The sequence below is a fragment of the Pterocles gutturalis genome, unplaced genomic scaffold, assembly GCF_000699245.1.
Source record: "Pterocles gutturalis isolate BGI_N339 unplaced genomic scaffold, ASM69924v1 scaffold12245, whole genome shotgun sequence".
NCBI classification, from domain to species: Eukaryota; Metazoa; Chordata; class Aves; order Pterocliformes; family Pteroclidae; genus Pterocles; species Pterocles gutturalis.
The window spans coordinates 26,758-39,974 of record NW_010138432.1 but is presented as its reverse complement, the minus strand read 5'-3'; the positions used below and the strand labels follow the sequence as shown (position 1 = coordinate 39,974).

General features: G+C 39.2%; 1 protein-coding gene across 1 annotated transcript in view; it reads left to right on the top strand.

Moving 5' to 3' along the window:
• Positions 1-3,187: 3,187 nt before the first annotated feature.
• Positions 3,188-13,217, top strand: part of LOC104468770 (synphilin-1-like) — a gene marked incomplete at its 3' end in the record, with an annotated part of 33,106 nt that continues 23,076 nt past the window's right edge. The window contains exons 1-2 of the mRNA XM_010083011.1: positions 3,188-3,292; positions 11,792-11,864. Coding sequence (XP_010081313.1) covers positions 3,236-3,292; positions 11,792-11,864 — 130 coding nt within the window. The remainder of the gene's footprint in view (positions 3,293-11,791; positions 11,865-13,217) is intronic.

The following is a 13,217-nucleotide window of genomic DNA, read 5'->3' as shown; positions in this document are numbered from 1 at the left end:
AATTTGACCAGCTGTGCTTATGATCTGCTTGTGAATGCTATTCATATTGTTTATATTTCTGATAATAGACTGGATTCAGCCATTGCAAAGGTCTCAAAATAGCCACAACTCTGAGTACTATCCTTACCATGTGTTTTGCATTATACATTGTGTAGTTCTACTATGTTAAATAGTATCAAAAAAGTGCACCTCTTGAATAAGACTGTAAGTGTAGTCATGGGAAATCTTATTTGGTCATAGTATTCATCCTGAGTTGCTGTCCAGTTTTACCTCATCAAGAAAAAAACAAAAATCTTTTAGCAAACAGAATGCATGAGTCACTTGCCCTTTCTTTACATATAACTGAACACTATCTTCGTAAAGAGAAGTGTTCCATAGAGAAAGTGTGTTTGTTTCGGTTACCAACTTTCTCTTCAGCCTTTGTATGTTTCGTAGTCTTTATGTTTTGAGAAGACAGAAGATTGCATTTTGGAGAAGTAAAGTTGCAAGACTGGGAACTAGCACGATGAGATTTGTACATCTCTATGTGAAATGCAGTCCTTTCATCAGCTGTGGATGGATGCAACATTTTTTTGCCTCAATGGTTTCTTGCAGTTTAGAACAAAAAAGTAAGTTTGAAAGGTTGAGGTCTTTTTGTTCTAAAATATTGAAATAAGTGGTAACCAGGAATAGTAGTTCTTTTATTAAAACTACAGAGCTTTTTTACCTGAATAGATCAGTTTTAATTGCAAAATAAAGTCTTTAGGTCACTTCTTGGTTCTGGCTTACTATATGGCATGTTTAGGGTAGCTTCATTTATCTCTTCCATTGATCTTTAAACATACTGGGTGGGGTTTTTTTTAAACCATTTAGTCCTGGTGAAAAACTGACTCAGTGAAGCTGTGGTTTGGTTTTAGGCTATTTGTATGTGATACAGTCTATGTATGTCTTTAACCGTTAAACTTTAAGTTCTCATTCTTACTTCATACATGTTTCACCTTATGGAATGATACTGGGTTGATTCTACAGTCCTGTAATTTGGGTAGGACAGTACATACAGAGGTGGCATTTATCTTGCTTCTAAAACTGACTTAATAATTTGGCTTTTCCCCCTTCTTAAATATGTGATCACAGAGGCTCTATCACCGTTGCTCATGGGCTCAGCCTTGGCCAGTGGCAGGTCCATCTGGGAGCCGTCCAGCACTGGCTCTATCAGACAAGGGGACAGCTTCCAGCATCTTCTTACAGAAGCCATCCCCGTAACCCCCCTGCTACCAAAACCTTGCCATGCAAGCTCAATAGAGTGACGGTGCCCTTTGCCACAAGTAAGCTGTAATGTCACCCAAATACAACACATTAAAGCATAAATCTTAAAAAAAAACCCTGAAATTCTGTGTTTCTGTTAAGAAAGCAAAATCTCTAATGTGGAAAAGAATCTGCAGATTTGAATGTGTCACCCCTTTGTACAACGGCTAATTCGTTTCATTGCAAGGATTTTGTCTGATTTTCATGGTTCCCTCTAAGAATAAACTTGGCATTTGTGAATTGTACAGGATGAAAAACTTCCAATTAGTTTCACATTATAGCCACTTCTGTTTCCTCATATCAGGTTGGACTGAGCGCTTTATACTATTTTTCCCTTTTTGTAGCCATCTCCTTTCCCAGTGCTTCACTCAAGTCTAACAGCCACCATGAGAGCCAATAATAGGTAGCTGAGATTGTTCTTATGTGCTGCCTTCTCTCCAGTTTCTCCTTTCCTGGAGTTCCTTCCTTCTCATATTGCAAGGAGCAGAAATATCCTACTACATTAAAGACAACCCATGCTTTTATTTTTTTCTTTTTTCACCTAAAGAGAAAATGATGATGAATAGTACTATGCCTTCAGTAACTTGGTGAGAAATAAAAATTTGCTTTCCCACCTATTTCAGTTTAATACTGTCGATTTGCCTCTTGGTTCTTCTAATTACTTTTCAAGAACAGGTGTCTTAAGATCAGCTTTGTGCTTGGTTGGGGTGCTATGAAAGAGATTTAATGACTGAGGTTTTGTTTACTGATAAGTGTAACACCTGCAGAAAAGCATTTTCTTCAAACCCCTTCCCTAGGACATTCTTAATGGCATATAAATGTTTTGTACAGTGATTTTATTCAGACCTACACAGCTGACTTCATTATTTGTAAACATATTTGTTGACAGTTGTCATATGAATAAACTGGGCTTCTGTTCTTCTTTGCCTTCAGGAATTTCATTTTGTTATGTGCAAGTACTAGAAGGATTTCATTTGCTTCCATAGCAGTACTTACCACTTACATAGTTCTTCACATTATTTAAAAATTCATTATCACTTTTATTTTTCAGCTTCCTTTAAATTGACTTTCTTTTCTACCTTTAAGTCTGTTGTAAAGTCTACTTTTGTCTGTAGTGATAATACATTCTAGTTAGGATTAAGAAAGTAAGGGGGGTTTTATTGTCTTTGATCTCCTGGTTGTTTAAGTTCCAGTTTATTCAGAATTACGTATTGAAGTTTCCAGCCAAATTTCTTGCTTTGAAAGAGAGTTTTCTCTTCTTTTTCCCTTGCTGTGAGGAAATGGTTAGGACCTCTGATAATCAGTGCATGTTGATATAATTCTGGTTTCGCCTTGTTACTGTTCTGGGGGAAGTGCACTTGCAGGCTGAGGAGAGGTAATCATCCATTTGTAAAGCACTGACTGCATTGTGTGCTAGTCTGCTTGTACAGAGAAGTGGGGATAAGGTGTGACAGAACTTTGCTTTCTGTGCATGGCGTGATTCTCTATTCTTTTCTGCCTTCTTGAGCAGAGGAAAACTGTAGTAACAGAAGCTGCTATGTTTAGGCCAGTAAAATAACCGCATCCTTAGAAGATGCATCATTAGAAAGCTGTGGTTATGAGGTCAGGAGGGTCCTTCAACCGCTTAGGTCTTTGCACCTATATTGAACTTCTAGAAGGACTGAGTGATGCTGGATCAAGTATTTTTGACTTCCAGTTCAAGTACCACTTTATTCTCCCTACTTGAAATGGCTTCTTCATGATATGGCAAGTAGAGATGGCATATAGTATTTGGCTTTTAAGATTGAGTTATGAAAGACTTTACTATACAAATCAAATGTTTTCATTAATCTAGCTACTACAGTAAACCATTTCTGTGGGGTTTTGACTCTTTAGTAGATAACCCATTTCTCTTTTCTTAATTAGGTCTTTACTACTGTGCTGACTCACCCAAAATGTTCATAGAAGAATAATGGAAGCCCCTGAATACCTTGATTTGGATGAAATAGACTTCAGTGATGATATATCAGTAAGTACAAGTCCTATGTTATTTGCTCAGTTTGAGAGAATCTTAGATATCTCAATACTGATCTAACAAACAATACTATTGTTAGAAGCTACATTCCTTTTAACCTCATATATAGGAATGTTTAAATAGATTTAATCTTGAATAAAAATCAGGTGTTTTGTAAGGAAAATCCCTAATAAGCTTGGAAGGAAAACTTGATTCGTCTCCTTCAGGTGGTAAAAATAACTTGCATATCCAATTATTAAGTGAGTTTTATTTCTTTGAATGAGTTTTGTGCTCTCTAATGCTAGCCTGAGACAACAAAGTTATGTTTGCCTTTTTTTCAATTTAATGTATTTCGGTTGTAAAAAACTTCCTGCCTCTCTCACCTCTGAAATGTTGCTTTTTCATGTAAGTTGTTACTCTGCCCTTTACACCAGTAGCCATCTCCAAATACACCAAGATTTTGACAGTAGGTGGGACGTAGCTGCCTGTGATATGGTATAGAAAGAGGCAGAAAGACTTTGGGGGTTTGTGTGTAGTGTCACAACTAAAAGAAATGCACCTGCTATTGCAAGCAAAAATACTGTTCATCTACATTGTTAGTAGTTTTTATAGGAAGCACTGATACAGTATATTCTATTACTCATAATAATACTCCACTGCTAATGTTTCTGCTTTTTTAATAGAGTTGCTAATATGCTGAATGTCTTATTAACAGTGTACTTGAATACATAAATTAAATCCACTATAAGAAAATTATTAATTCCATTTTCAGATCAAAGAAAGTGTGCTGCCATCTCCTTCCACTTTTTTCATAATGTCATAGTCTGATTTCTTTTTTTTTACAAAGGGCTTGGTTTTCCCTTTAGCATTTGAAACTCTTGATTTATTTTAAAACATTCCAGATGCTTTATTTGCAGACAGATTCCTTTTGGAGACAATTTTATTTTTACCTATTGTAACATTGAATTTTTATTAAAGAGGAATATTGCAAATGCCCAAAATATTACAAGACAATGAGTGAATTTTCAGTGAATACCTTCTTCTGGGCAGCATTCTTTTTATTAATGTTATATGCTAGATCGTGTCCTGGTATCTGTTTCTATACTCAGTTTTTGCAAAACTGTAAAACATAATAGATGTAACCTCTCCATGTCTCTCCCATTGTGGCTGTTGCTGCATACTGGTGGGTTAGGTTACTCACTTTTCTGCTGAACAGCTCAGGCTGCCTGTTTTAATAGGCTGTTCTTTTCATTGGATACTGAACCTTGAATAAAAAACCAGCACAAATTGTAGAGGTAGCAGTTTTACTCCCTGCTTTACCAGGTAAGAGAACAAAGATATTGATGCCAGAATCCAGATGAACAAGATTCATGATTATTCTCATGCTCTACTCACATCCACCATATACAATTTACAGATACCTGACCTTCACATTTTATCATTAGCATGCTCCAGAAGGAGCAGCTGCATAGCATCAGTGTTAACAATTTCTATTGTTCCTGTTGACCCTCTGGTTCTAATCCAGTGCAGACAAGTACTGACTAAAAATAATGGCAGCAAAAAGGCTGTTAAAATTATGCACTTATAAATTAACCTGAATTAGAAAACCACTGTGTATAGTCGAGACTCTTGTAGACTAGTTCAGCCAAAATGTTTGAAATGTAATAGACATAGAAGATAGACAGGAATTTGTTTTAAAAAGCACACAGATGTGTAAGTGGTTTTGGATTATTTTTTTCTGGTTGACGTTGCATTTATACGTACAAAAACTAAACTGTACTTTTCTCCAAAAGCGTAGACTCACAGCGTGGTTTCGGTTGGAAGGGACTTTTAAAGGTCATCTAGTTCCAACCCCCCTGCCATGGTTCAAATGCCATGGCTCAAACCATGGTTGTGGTGGGTTGACCTTGGCTGGCCACCAGGTGCCCACCAAGCTACTCTTATCAGGCCCTTTCCATCAACAAGATGGGGAGAAAAAGAAAAAAAAAATGCTCATGGGTCAAGACACGAAGACAGGAAGATTACTCACCAATTATTGTCACGGGCAAAACAGACTAGGGGATATTAATTTAATTTATTGCCAATCAAACAACATAGGATAATGGGAAATAAGAACAAATCTGAAAACACCCTCCCCTCACCACTCCCTTCTTCCCAGGCTCAGCTTCACTCCTGACTTATCTGCCTCCCTGCCCCAATCAGCGCAAGGGAACAGGAAGAATGGGGGTTGTGGTCAGTTCATAACGCTTCATCTCTGCCACTTATTCCTCCTCACACTGTTTTCCTGCTCCAGCGTGGGATCTCTCCCACAGGATACAGTCCTTCACAAACTGCCCCAGAGTGGGTCCTTTCCATGGAGTGCAGTTCTAACAGAACTGCTCCAGTGTGGGTCCTTTCCACAGGGTGCAGTCAGGAACAGACTGCTTCAGCATGGGTCCCCCATGGGGTCACAGGTTTTGCCAGAAAACTGACTTCTCTCCACAGGCCATAGTTTCTGCCAGGACCGTGCTGCAGTGTGGGCTCGGCAGGGCACATCCACCTGCTCTGGCATGAGGTCCTCCATGGGCTGCAGGGTGAATATCTGCTCCACCATGGTCTTCTCCATGGGCTGCAAGGGAACATCTACTCCAATGCCTGGATCATCTTGTTCCCCTCCTTCTTCACTGAGCTTGTTGTCTACACAGATGTTTCTCTCACATGTTCTCACTCCTATCTCGTAGCTGCTGTTCAGTGTTTTCTGCCCTTGAAAACGTTATCTCAGAGTTGACCAACATCACTGATGGGCTCAGCTTTGGCCAGCGGCAGGTCCTTCTTGGACCCAGGTGGAGCTACCTCTGTCCCACATTAGGGTAGCCCATGTTGTCTTCTCACAGAAGCCACCTCTGCAGCCCCCCTTACTAGTTCACCACATAAACACAATACAATCTTCAGTTACGGGCATCCACCACTTCTCTGGGCAACTTGTTCCGGTGTCTCACCACCCTCACAGTAAAAATGTCTTCCTTATATTCAATCTAAATTGATCCTCTTTCAGTTACTCGTTGTCCTATCACTTCAGAACCTGGTAAACAGTCTTTCTCTATTTCTCTTACAAGCCCCCTATATATATTGAAAGGCCACAAAAACATCTCTCTGCAGCTTTCTCTTCTCCAGGCTAAACAACCCCAGCTCTCTCAGCATTTCTTCATAGCAGAGGTCTTCCAGTCCTCCAGCCATTTTCTTGTCCCTCCTGTGCACCCATTCAACAGGTCCATGTCTTTATTCTACTGGGGGCCCCAGAGCTGGGTGCAGTACTCCAGGTGGCATCTCCTGAGAGCAGAGCTGATGGGGAGAATCACCTCCCTCACCCTGCTAGCCATACTTCTTTTAATGAAGCCCAGGATGTGATTGGCTTCCTGGTCTGCAAGTGCATGTTGTCAGCTTATGTCCAATTTTTCGTCTACCAGAATCCCCAAGTTCTTCTGTGCAGGGCTGCTGTCAGCCTCCCGGTCTGTATTGATACTGGTGTTTGTCCTGACCCAGGTACAGGACTTTGGCTTTTTTGAACTTCATGAGGTTTGCATTGGCCCAATCCTCAAGCTTGTCAGAGTGCCTCTGGATGACCTCCCTTCCCTCCTGCATATCAACCACACCACACAGCTTGGTCATGTGAAAACTTTCTGAGGGTACACTGCAACCCACTGTCTATGTCATTGATTAAGATGCTAAATGGTATTTTTTCCAATATGCACCCTTGAGGGACACTACTCATTACTGGTTTCCACTTGGAGATTGAGCCATTGACTGTAACTCATTGGACATGGTCAGTTCCATATCCATCTAACCGTCCATCCATCAAATCCATAATCCACTCAAAACCATGTTGAGTGGGACTGTGCCAAAGGCCTTACAGAAGTTGAGGTAGATGGCATCCATAGCTCTTGTTGCTCCATTGCAGAAAGCCACTAGATTAATCAGGCACAATTTGCCTTTTGTGAAGCCATGTTGGCTACCTCTAGTCATTTAACTGTCATCCAGATATTTCAGCATAACTTCTAGGAGGATCTGTTCCATGGTCGTAGTGGCCACTGAGGTGAGGCTGACTGGTTGGTCCTCCTTTTTACCCTTGTTAAAAGTGGATATATTCCCTTTTCTCTGTTCAATGGAGGCTTGACCTGACTGCCATGACTTTTCAAATATGACTGAGAGGGGCTTAGCAAGTACATCTACCAGTTCCCTCAGGCCCTGGAATGCAAATACGATGCTTATTCTGCTAACTAAGGTAGTTCTATTCCAGATCCATCTGGTATAGTATATTTGAGTGTAGTTTAGGCAGCAGAGTAGGTTTCTGGGACTCTTGTTTACATTAAATAAAAATAATATTCCATCTGCAATAGTGTTAAGCAACCACGCTGAATATTCTAATTTATTTCTTCATGAATAACTACTCACAGAAAGGAAGAAAAATACTGTGCCCTTTAAGTTGCATTAAATGATATAGATACACTATAAGATTAAAAGTGTTTTAAACCTTCCCCTTTTTCCCGTTAGTAGCCTTGATTTTACCCATAAATGTATTCATGCTGTCGTTATGGTTATTTGAAGGTTTCCTAATCCTTTAATTAAAATGCAGGATTTCTATTGCATTGGCAATTGTGCAAATTGAAACTGTTTTATTTCTTGGGTTACAGAAATAATACCAAATGACCTAGTCATAACGAGAGCTCCTGGTGCTAGATGTTTGTAAACTATTTGGGCTTGAGTGTGTAGATTATTGCTCTGATCATTCAAATAGCTCTGCATCAATCAAAGCCTGGCTCAGTGGTGCTGGTGCAGGACTGTGTGTAATTTGAAAGTGAATTCAAACACAAACAGCTATTGAATTTTCAGGTATTTTGAAAGAGCTTGTAAAACTTACTCACATCGATCCTTGCCTAGCAGGGCAGATGTAAACTACGTATGATCAGGAGTATGGCCAGTCTGCTGGTCTCCCATTTCCTTGGCATGAGGCACTTCCTGAGCCTGCTGTCACCTTTCCTTGGCCATAGGAAGAGCTGGGTCACCCCTCAGGCTTACACAGGTGTACAGGCAATACACAGACAGACTTTGCCTGCCCAGTGACCAGGACTTCAAGGCTCAGCATAGAAGGTCCTACATAGCTGTGCAGGCACGGTCACTGACTGCATCAGGTTAATTTCCCACCCAGATGATTAACTCATTGATAGTTCTCTTTTTTTTTTTTTTTTTTTACCTTCTCTCACACTATGCGTCCAACTTTGCTCTTTGACTCCATTTCAGGAGTCATTAAAGGTATTCTCCACAACAGGATGTTAAACCATAACTTTTGGGTTTTAATTTACAATTTTTTTACTGTTTTGTGTATACATTTCTAAGCTACTACTCATGATCTAGTATTTCGTCTTTCTGATACTTCTGAGACACAAGTGAGTCTGCAAGTGGCAGGCAAGTGCCACAGCACAGACCAGCCTTACTAGCAAATGAAGTGGTTTTTCTCATGTGTTTGGTCTAAAATTCATCGCATTAAAATTTGGGAATCATGTGAAATTCAAAAGGTTGACATTTGCATTAATGCCAATTCTGTAGTGCAGTTTCACAGAATGAAAAAAAAGTTTTGTATGATAAGGGAGCTTCCGTTTTCCTCTGAATTGTTAGTGTTTGTTGAAGAAAACTGGGAATATCTTGCATTTGCCTGGAATACTTGTTACTGCTTCTTGTCTCTTGTTTGCTGTTGATGCTCTTCTTCCATCTTACAAAGTTCTTAAGGGGTTTACTGAAATTCACTATTTTGGGCTGGACATAGGCATGCTTTAAATGCAGAAAAAGAACCCAAACCTCAAACAGCAGTCAAAAATGCCATTACATGCATTATACTGGGAAGAGGCACTTAGTTTTGTTACTGAATTTCACTGTCAACTGCAGCGCATTTCAGCTAAATACCAAAGACCACAGTAAGTGTTGACTAATAAAGCGATCTGATGCGCTTAGTTCTCATATTGTCACTTATACCTTTGGGCATGGCCCTCAACTCTGCTTGACTTGGTTAATCTAATGGTGAAATGTGAGAAAGGGTGTCTAATTTTGTATGTAAAACAATTTAAAATTATTGAATGAAAAGTGAAAAATAATTTTAAATGCCATTGAGTAAGCATTATGTCTAAAATTATGTACTAGAGAAGGGTTGCAATCTCAACCTCTTTTGCTGTCCCTCTGCGATATTATCACTAGTAACCTTGAAATTTTTGGTTGGATGAAAAGCTAACAAACATTACTGATGATCAGAGCTGAAGCTAGAAAATGAGAGATAGTAGTTCTAGAGGGAAGAGCTGTCAATGGGTTGTGCTTATGATTGGGAAAGGTCCACTCTAAAGAGAAATTTCAGTTGCTTCCTGGACCAAAAGACAGTTCACCACATCTTGACCACAAGATACACATCACAGAAATGTAAATACACAGAAGTCTTTGAGGACAGAGGGGAGTGGGAGGAAATCTGTTAATGAAATCAAACCAATATGATTAAAATGCATAATCACATTTATAGCATTTAATAGATTTTTGGTGATGGGAGCTGGTAACTGAATACATTTTAGTGCAGTATTGAAAAATAAAAAAAAAATCTGTTTTTCCAGGAAAGAACAAGAAAAAAAACAAAAACAGAAACAAAAAATGATTTTCTGTTTTTGAGGTTGCCTGACAAAACACATAGCAATGGAATACAAAAGGCCTCATTCTAATTGAATTACAAACTATGTAATAGTTTAAACTGCACCAGCTGGTCTTACGAAGCTACCATATTCCTTGGAGACATTCCTTGGACTGTCTTAAGAATCTTTCAAGACCAGTTCAACATTGCCTTTTGAGTCTGTGCTGAAATAGCAAGATGTATAGCTTAACAGCTCAATCTTTATTAAACAATAACTCAAGTGAAGCACAGCACATGGTGTTTGTGCATATGTGTGTTTAACTTGTATTAATTTGCATTTATTAGCATCTTTCTCCCTGTCTCTGTTCTACTCTTTGTTGCTTTAGGCTGTCACATCCTGGAGCCATCACAGCCTTATAGACAACGCCTTGTTTAATGGGGATTGGAGTCACTGGGTAGTTCTGTGGTGTGCCGCTACACGTTTTAATTAATAAGTTCAATGTTGATCCTGGGAATACTTATGAGAGATTCTTGTTGTAGCTGAGGTTTCTCAATACATCCCTGAATCAGGCCAGCAAGGGAAAAAGTAAGGCATGGGAGGTTTTTGAGACATCAAAAAGTAACTGCAATCAATTGAGCAACCGTCTTAAACTTGCACCAGAGAAGTATATTAATTCTGCCATTGGTAACATGAAGTCGACTTCAGATTATTTCGAAGTAGATTGCCAGCTGTGCATTAGAAGCACGTCAAACTTTGAATGAAGAACTGTCAGCAAAAAAGGACAATGTATGACCATTTCCTTTTTGTGTGGAAAGTTCATGTGGTTTTATATGTAGTTGTTTTGCTTCATTGGTCAATAGCACACCAGCTAAAAATATCTGTTTCTTTGAAAACATATGGTGTTTATGTATTCTTTAAAAATTTTCAGTTGTGCTAATCCTAAATGCTTTTCTCTGATTTAGCTTCCAAAATACTGTTTTTAATAGGGTTTTCTGTATGAGGAAAGCTGTTGATCTTTCACAGACATAATGATTTTCATTTTAAGTGAAGATTCCTGTAACATTTAGGCATTTGATTAAGGAAGGTTTGCTATTAAGTAACTTAAGTTCTATATGTCAGAATGTGTAGTTTTATAGCATTGGATCATGTGTCTTACCAAGGGTATTCCACAAGTTTATAAGAAAAATATTTCTGTCTAGTAAGATACGTATGTCACCTCTGGGTTTTTTTTTCCCTTTTAATTCAGAGAATAACATACTGGTTAATATCAGGTGTATCCTGTCACATCAAAGTAATAATGCAAGTTTGCTTTAATAAAGCCTAAATTAGAGAAAAGAGCTTGTCGTTCGGTGTGTGTATGTACATGCATCCCTTTCTGAAAACAGACCTCTAAGGTGCAGGTATTCTGCATTACTTTTATGGGTTGGTTTGTGAAGCCTTGAATTCTAATTTTTAAGCATGAGCTATCTTGCAATATAAAGACCATAATAGATGCCCAGATGGGCAAAGTGAAACCCTTGATGTTTACTGTGAAGCCTAGATCTGTTCTCACCTTTGATGTATCTTGCATTCCATGGAAAGGATGGATCTGTAAGATGTATTTGTGACTTGAATAATGGTGATCTGCAGGAAGGAGAAATCTGAGGTCGGGAACGCTTTGCTGTATCTTTGGAAGTCTGCTTAATATGCCTTGAGGCGAGACACAAAAGCAGATGCCATCTGCTTTTCTCATGCAACCTGAGACCGTCAGCCTGCTGGAAGTACCCTTGGGTTGGTAGATTTAGGCTGTGTCCATGACATCAGGACCTCTTGAAAGTCTTACTTTTTATCTTTTAAATTAATTACTTCGTATACATGTTTTTCTTTTTTACAGTATTCTGTAACTTCTCTCAAGACTATCCCAGAATTATGTAGAAGGTGTGATTCACAAAATGAAGACAGATCAGGTATGATGCCCACTTTTGTCCACCCATCATTTTCTAGGCTGTTTTTTATCATGTACAACTTGGCAACAATATCTTCTTGGCAGTGTTCCGTTGTTTTGTTTCCTCTCATTTTTGTACAGCTTTCTGGAAACATGACTTTTTTTTTTTTTTTTTTCGACAGATGTTAGTTCATTAGAAGGAAAAAAAGTTCCAAAAAAGGATTTGGCTGTATACAGATAAATGTAGGGCTTCATCTCAGCAGCTCCAAACCACAGTATATGCAACAATTTACTTGAAAACCCGAGAAACCATTGGTGACAAGACGTAATAATGTAGGCGCCAATGAAAAAATGTTGGATACATTTACTACCCATATGGCCATGACCAGTTTGAGGGATGATGTTTTGCCAGAGTCTGAAACTGTATCAAGGATGCTACATGATAGAATCTACTCTGAGGCATACTGTAATAGTTAAGATTAAAGCCGAGTTTTTGAGTTTAATAGTGTAAACTAAATGAAGAATCATGGCATATAGATGAGAACCAGCTGGAGACCTTCCCCTTGCCCCCTGCCAAAAAGTGCGTTCAGTGTTGTTTTTCACTCTGTAAATGAGATTAATCCCCTTTTGTTTTCTCTTCCTGAGGGAGAAGAAATGAATTGGTGAGAGGAGCATTTTTGTTGAACTATGAAAAGTTTATTGTGCTTTCTGATGCTTTAATTAAACTTTTGTTAATGGTTAAGGTTGTTTCATCAAATACTTTTCTAACTGAAATGGAGGACCTGGAATTTGTGGGACAATAGAAGGCTTTAAGAACTGTGCTGTACTTTGGCAACTTTTATTTCTATGTTTGCTTTCAGAGAGTTGTAAATTTCCAAGGTGTGTAACTAAGTCAAAACTTTCTCAGTGCTGCTACTTCTACCAGCATAAAGGCCAGGTCATCACAGCTGTGTGCCACTACCCTTGGCAATAAAGGGAAGCAAATCTCTCCTTACCATGCTTACTTGCCATGTTACTGCCTGCACAGGGCACATCAGTGATTGGGCACACAGTATTACCTGCTGCAAGCAGAAGCAGGTGAGAAGTGGAAAGGGAGAGGACCCCTGATTCACTCCCCTCAATTTTCCCTATTTCAAACCCAATCTTCCCTCTGTCCTCCACCATCTTCTGCCATTCTCCTATCCATATTCCCCTGACACTCCCCCATTACACCTGCCTCACCCCCATCCCTCTTCTTCTCTCTTCTTCCTACCTTTTTGCTCCTTCTCTCCCACTTCCTCATGCCTTTCCTCCTGTCTTCCTCCCTTTCCATCCCCTCTCCTTCCCCTTCCTCCCCTCTCCTTCCCTCCTTCTTACTCATACTTACCCCCATTCT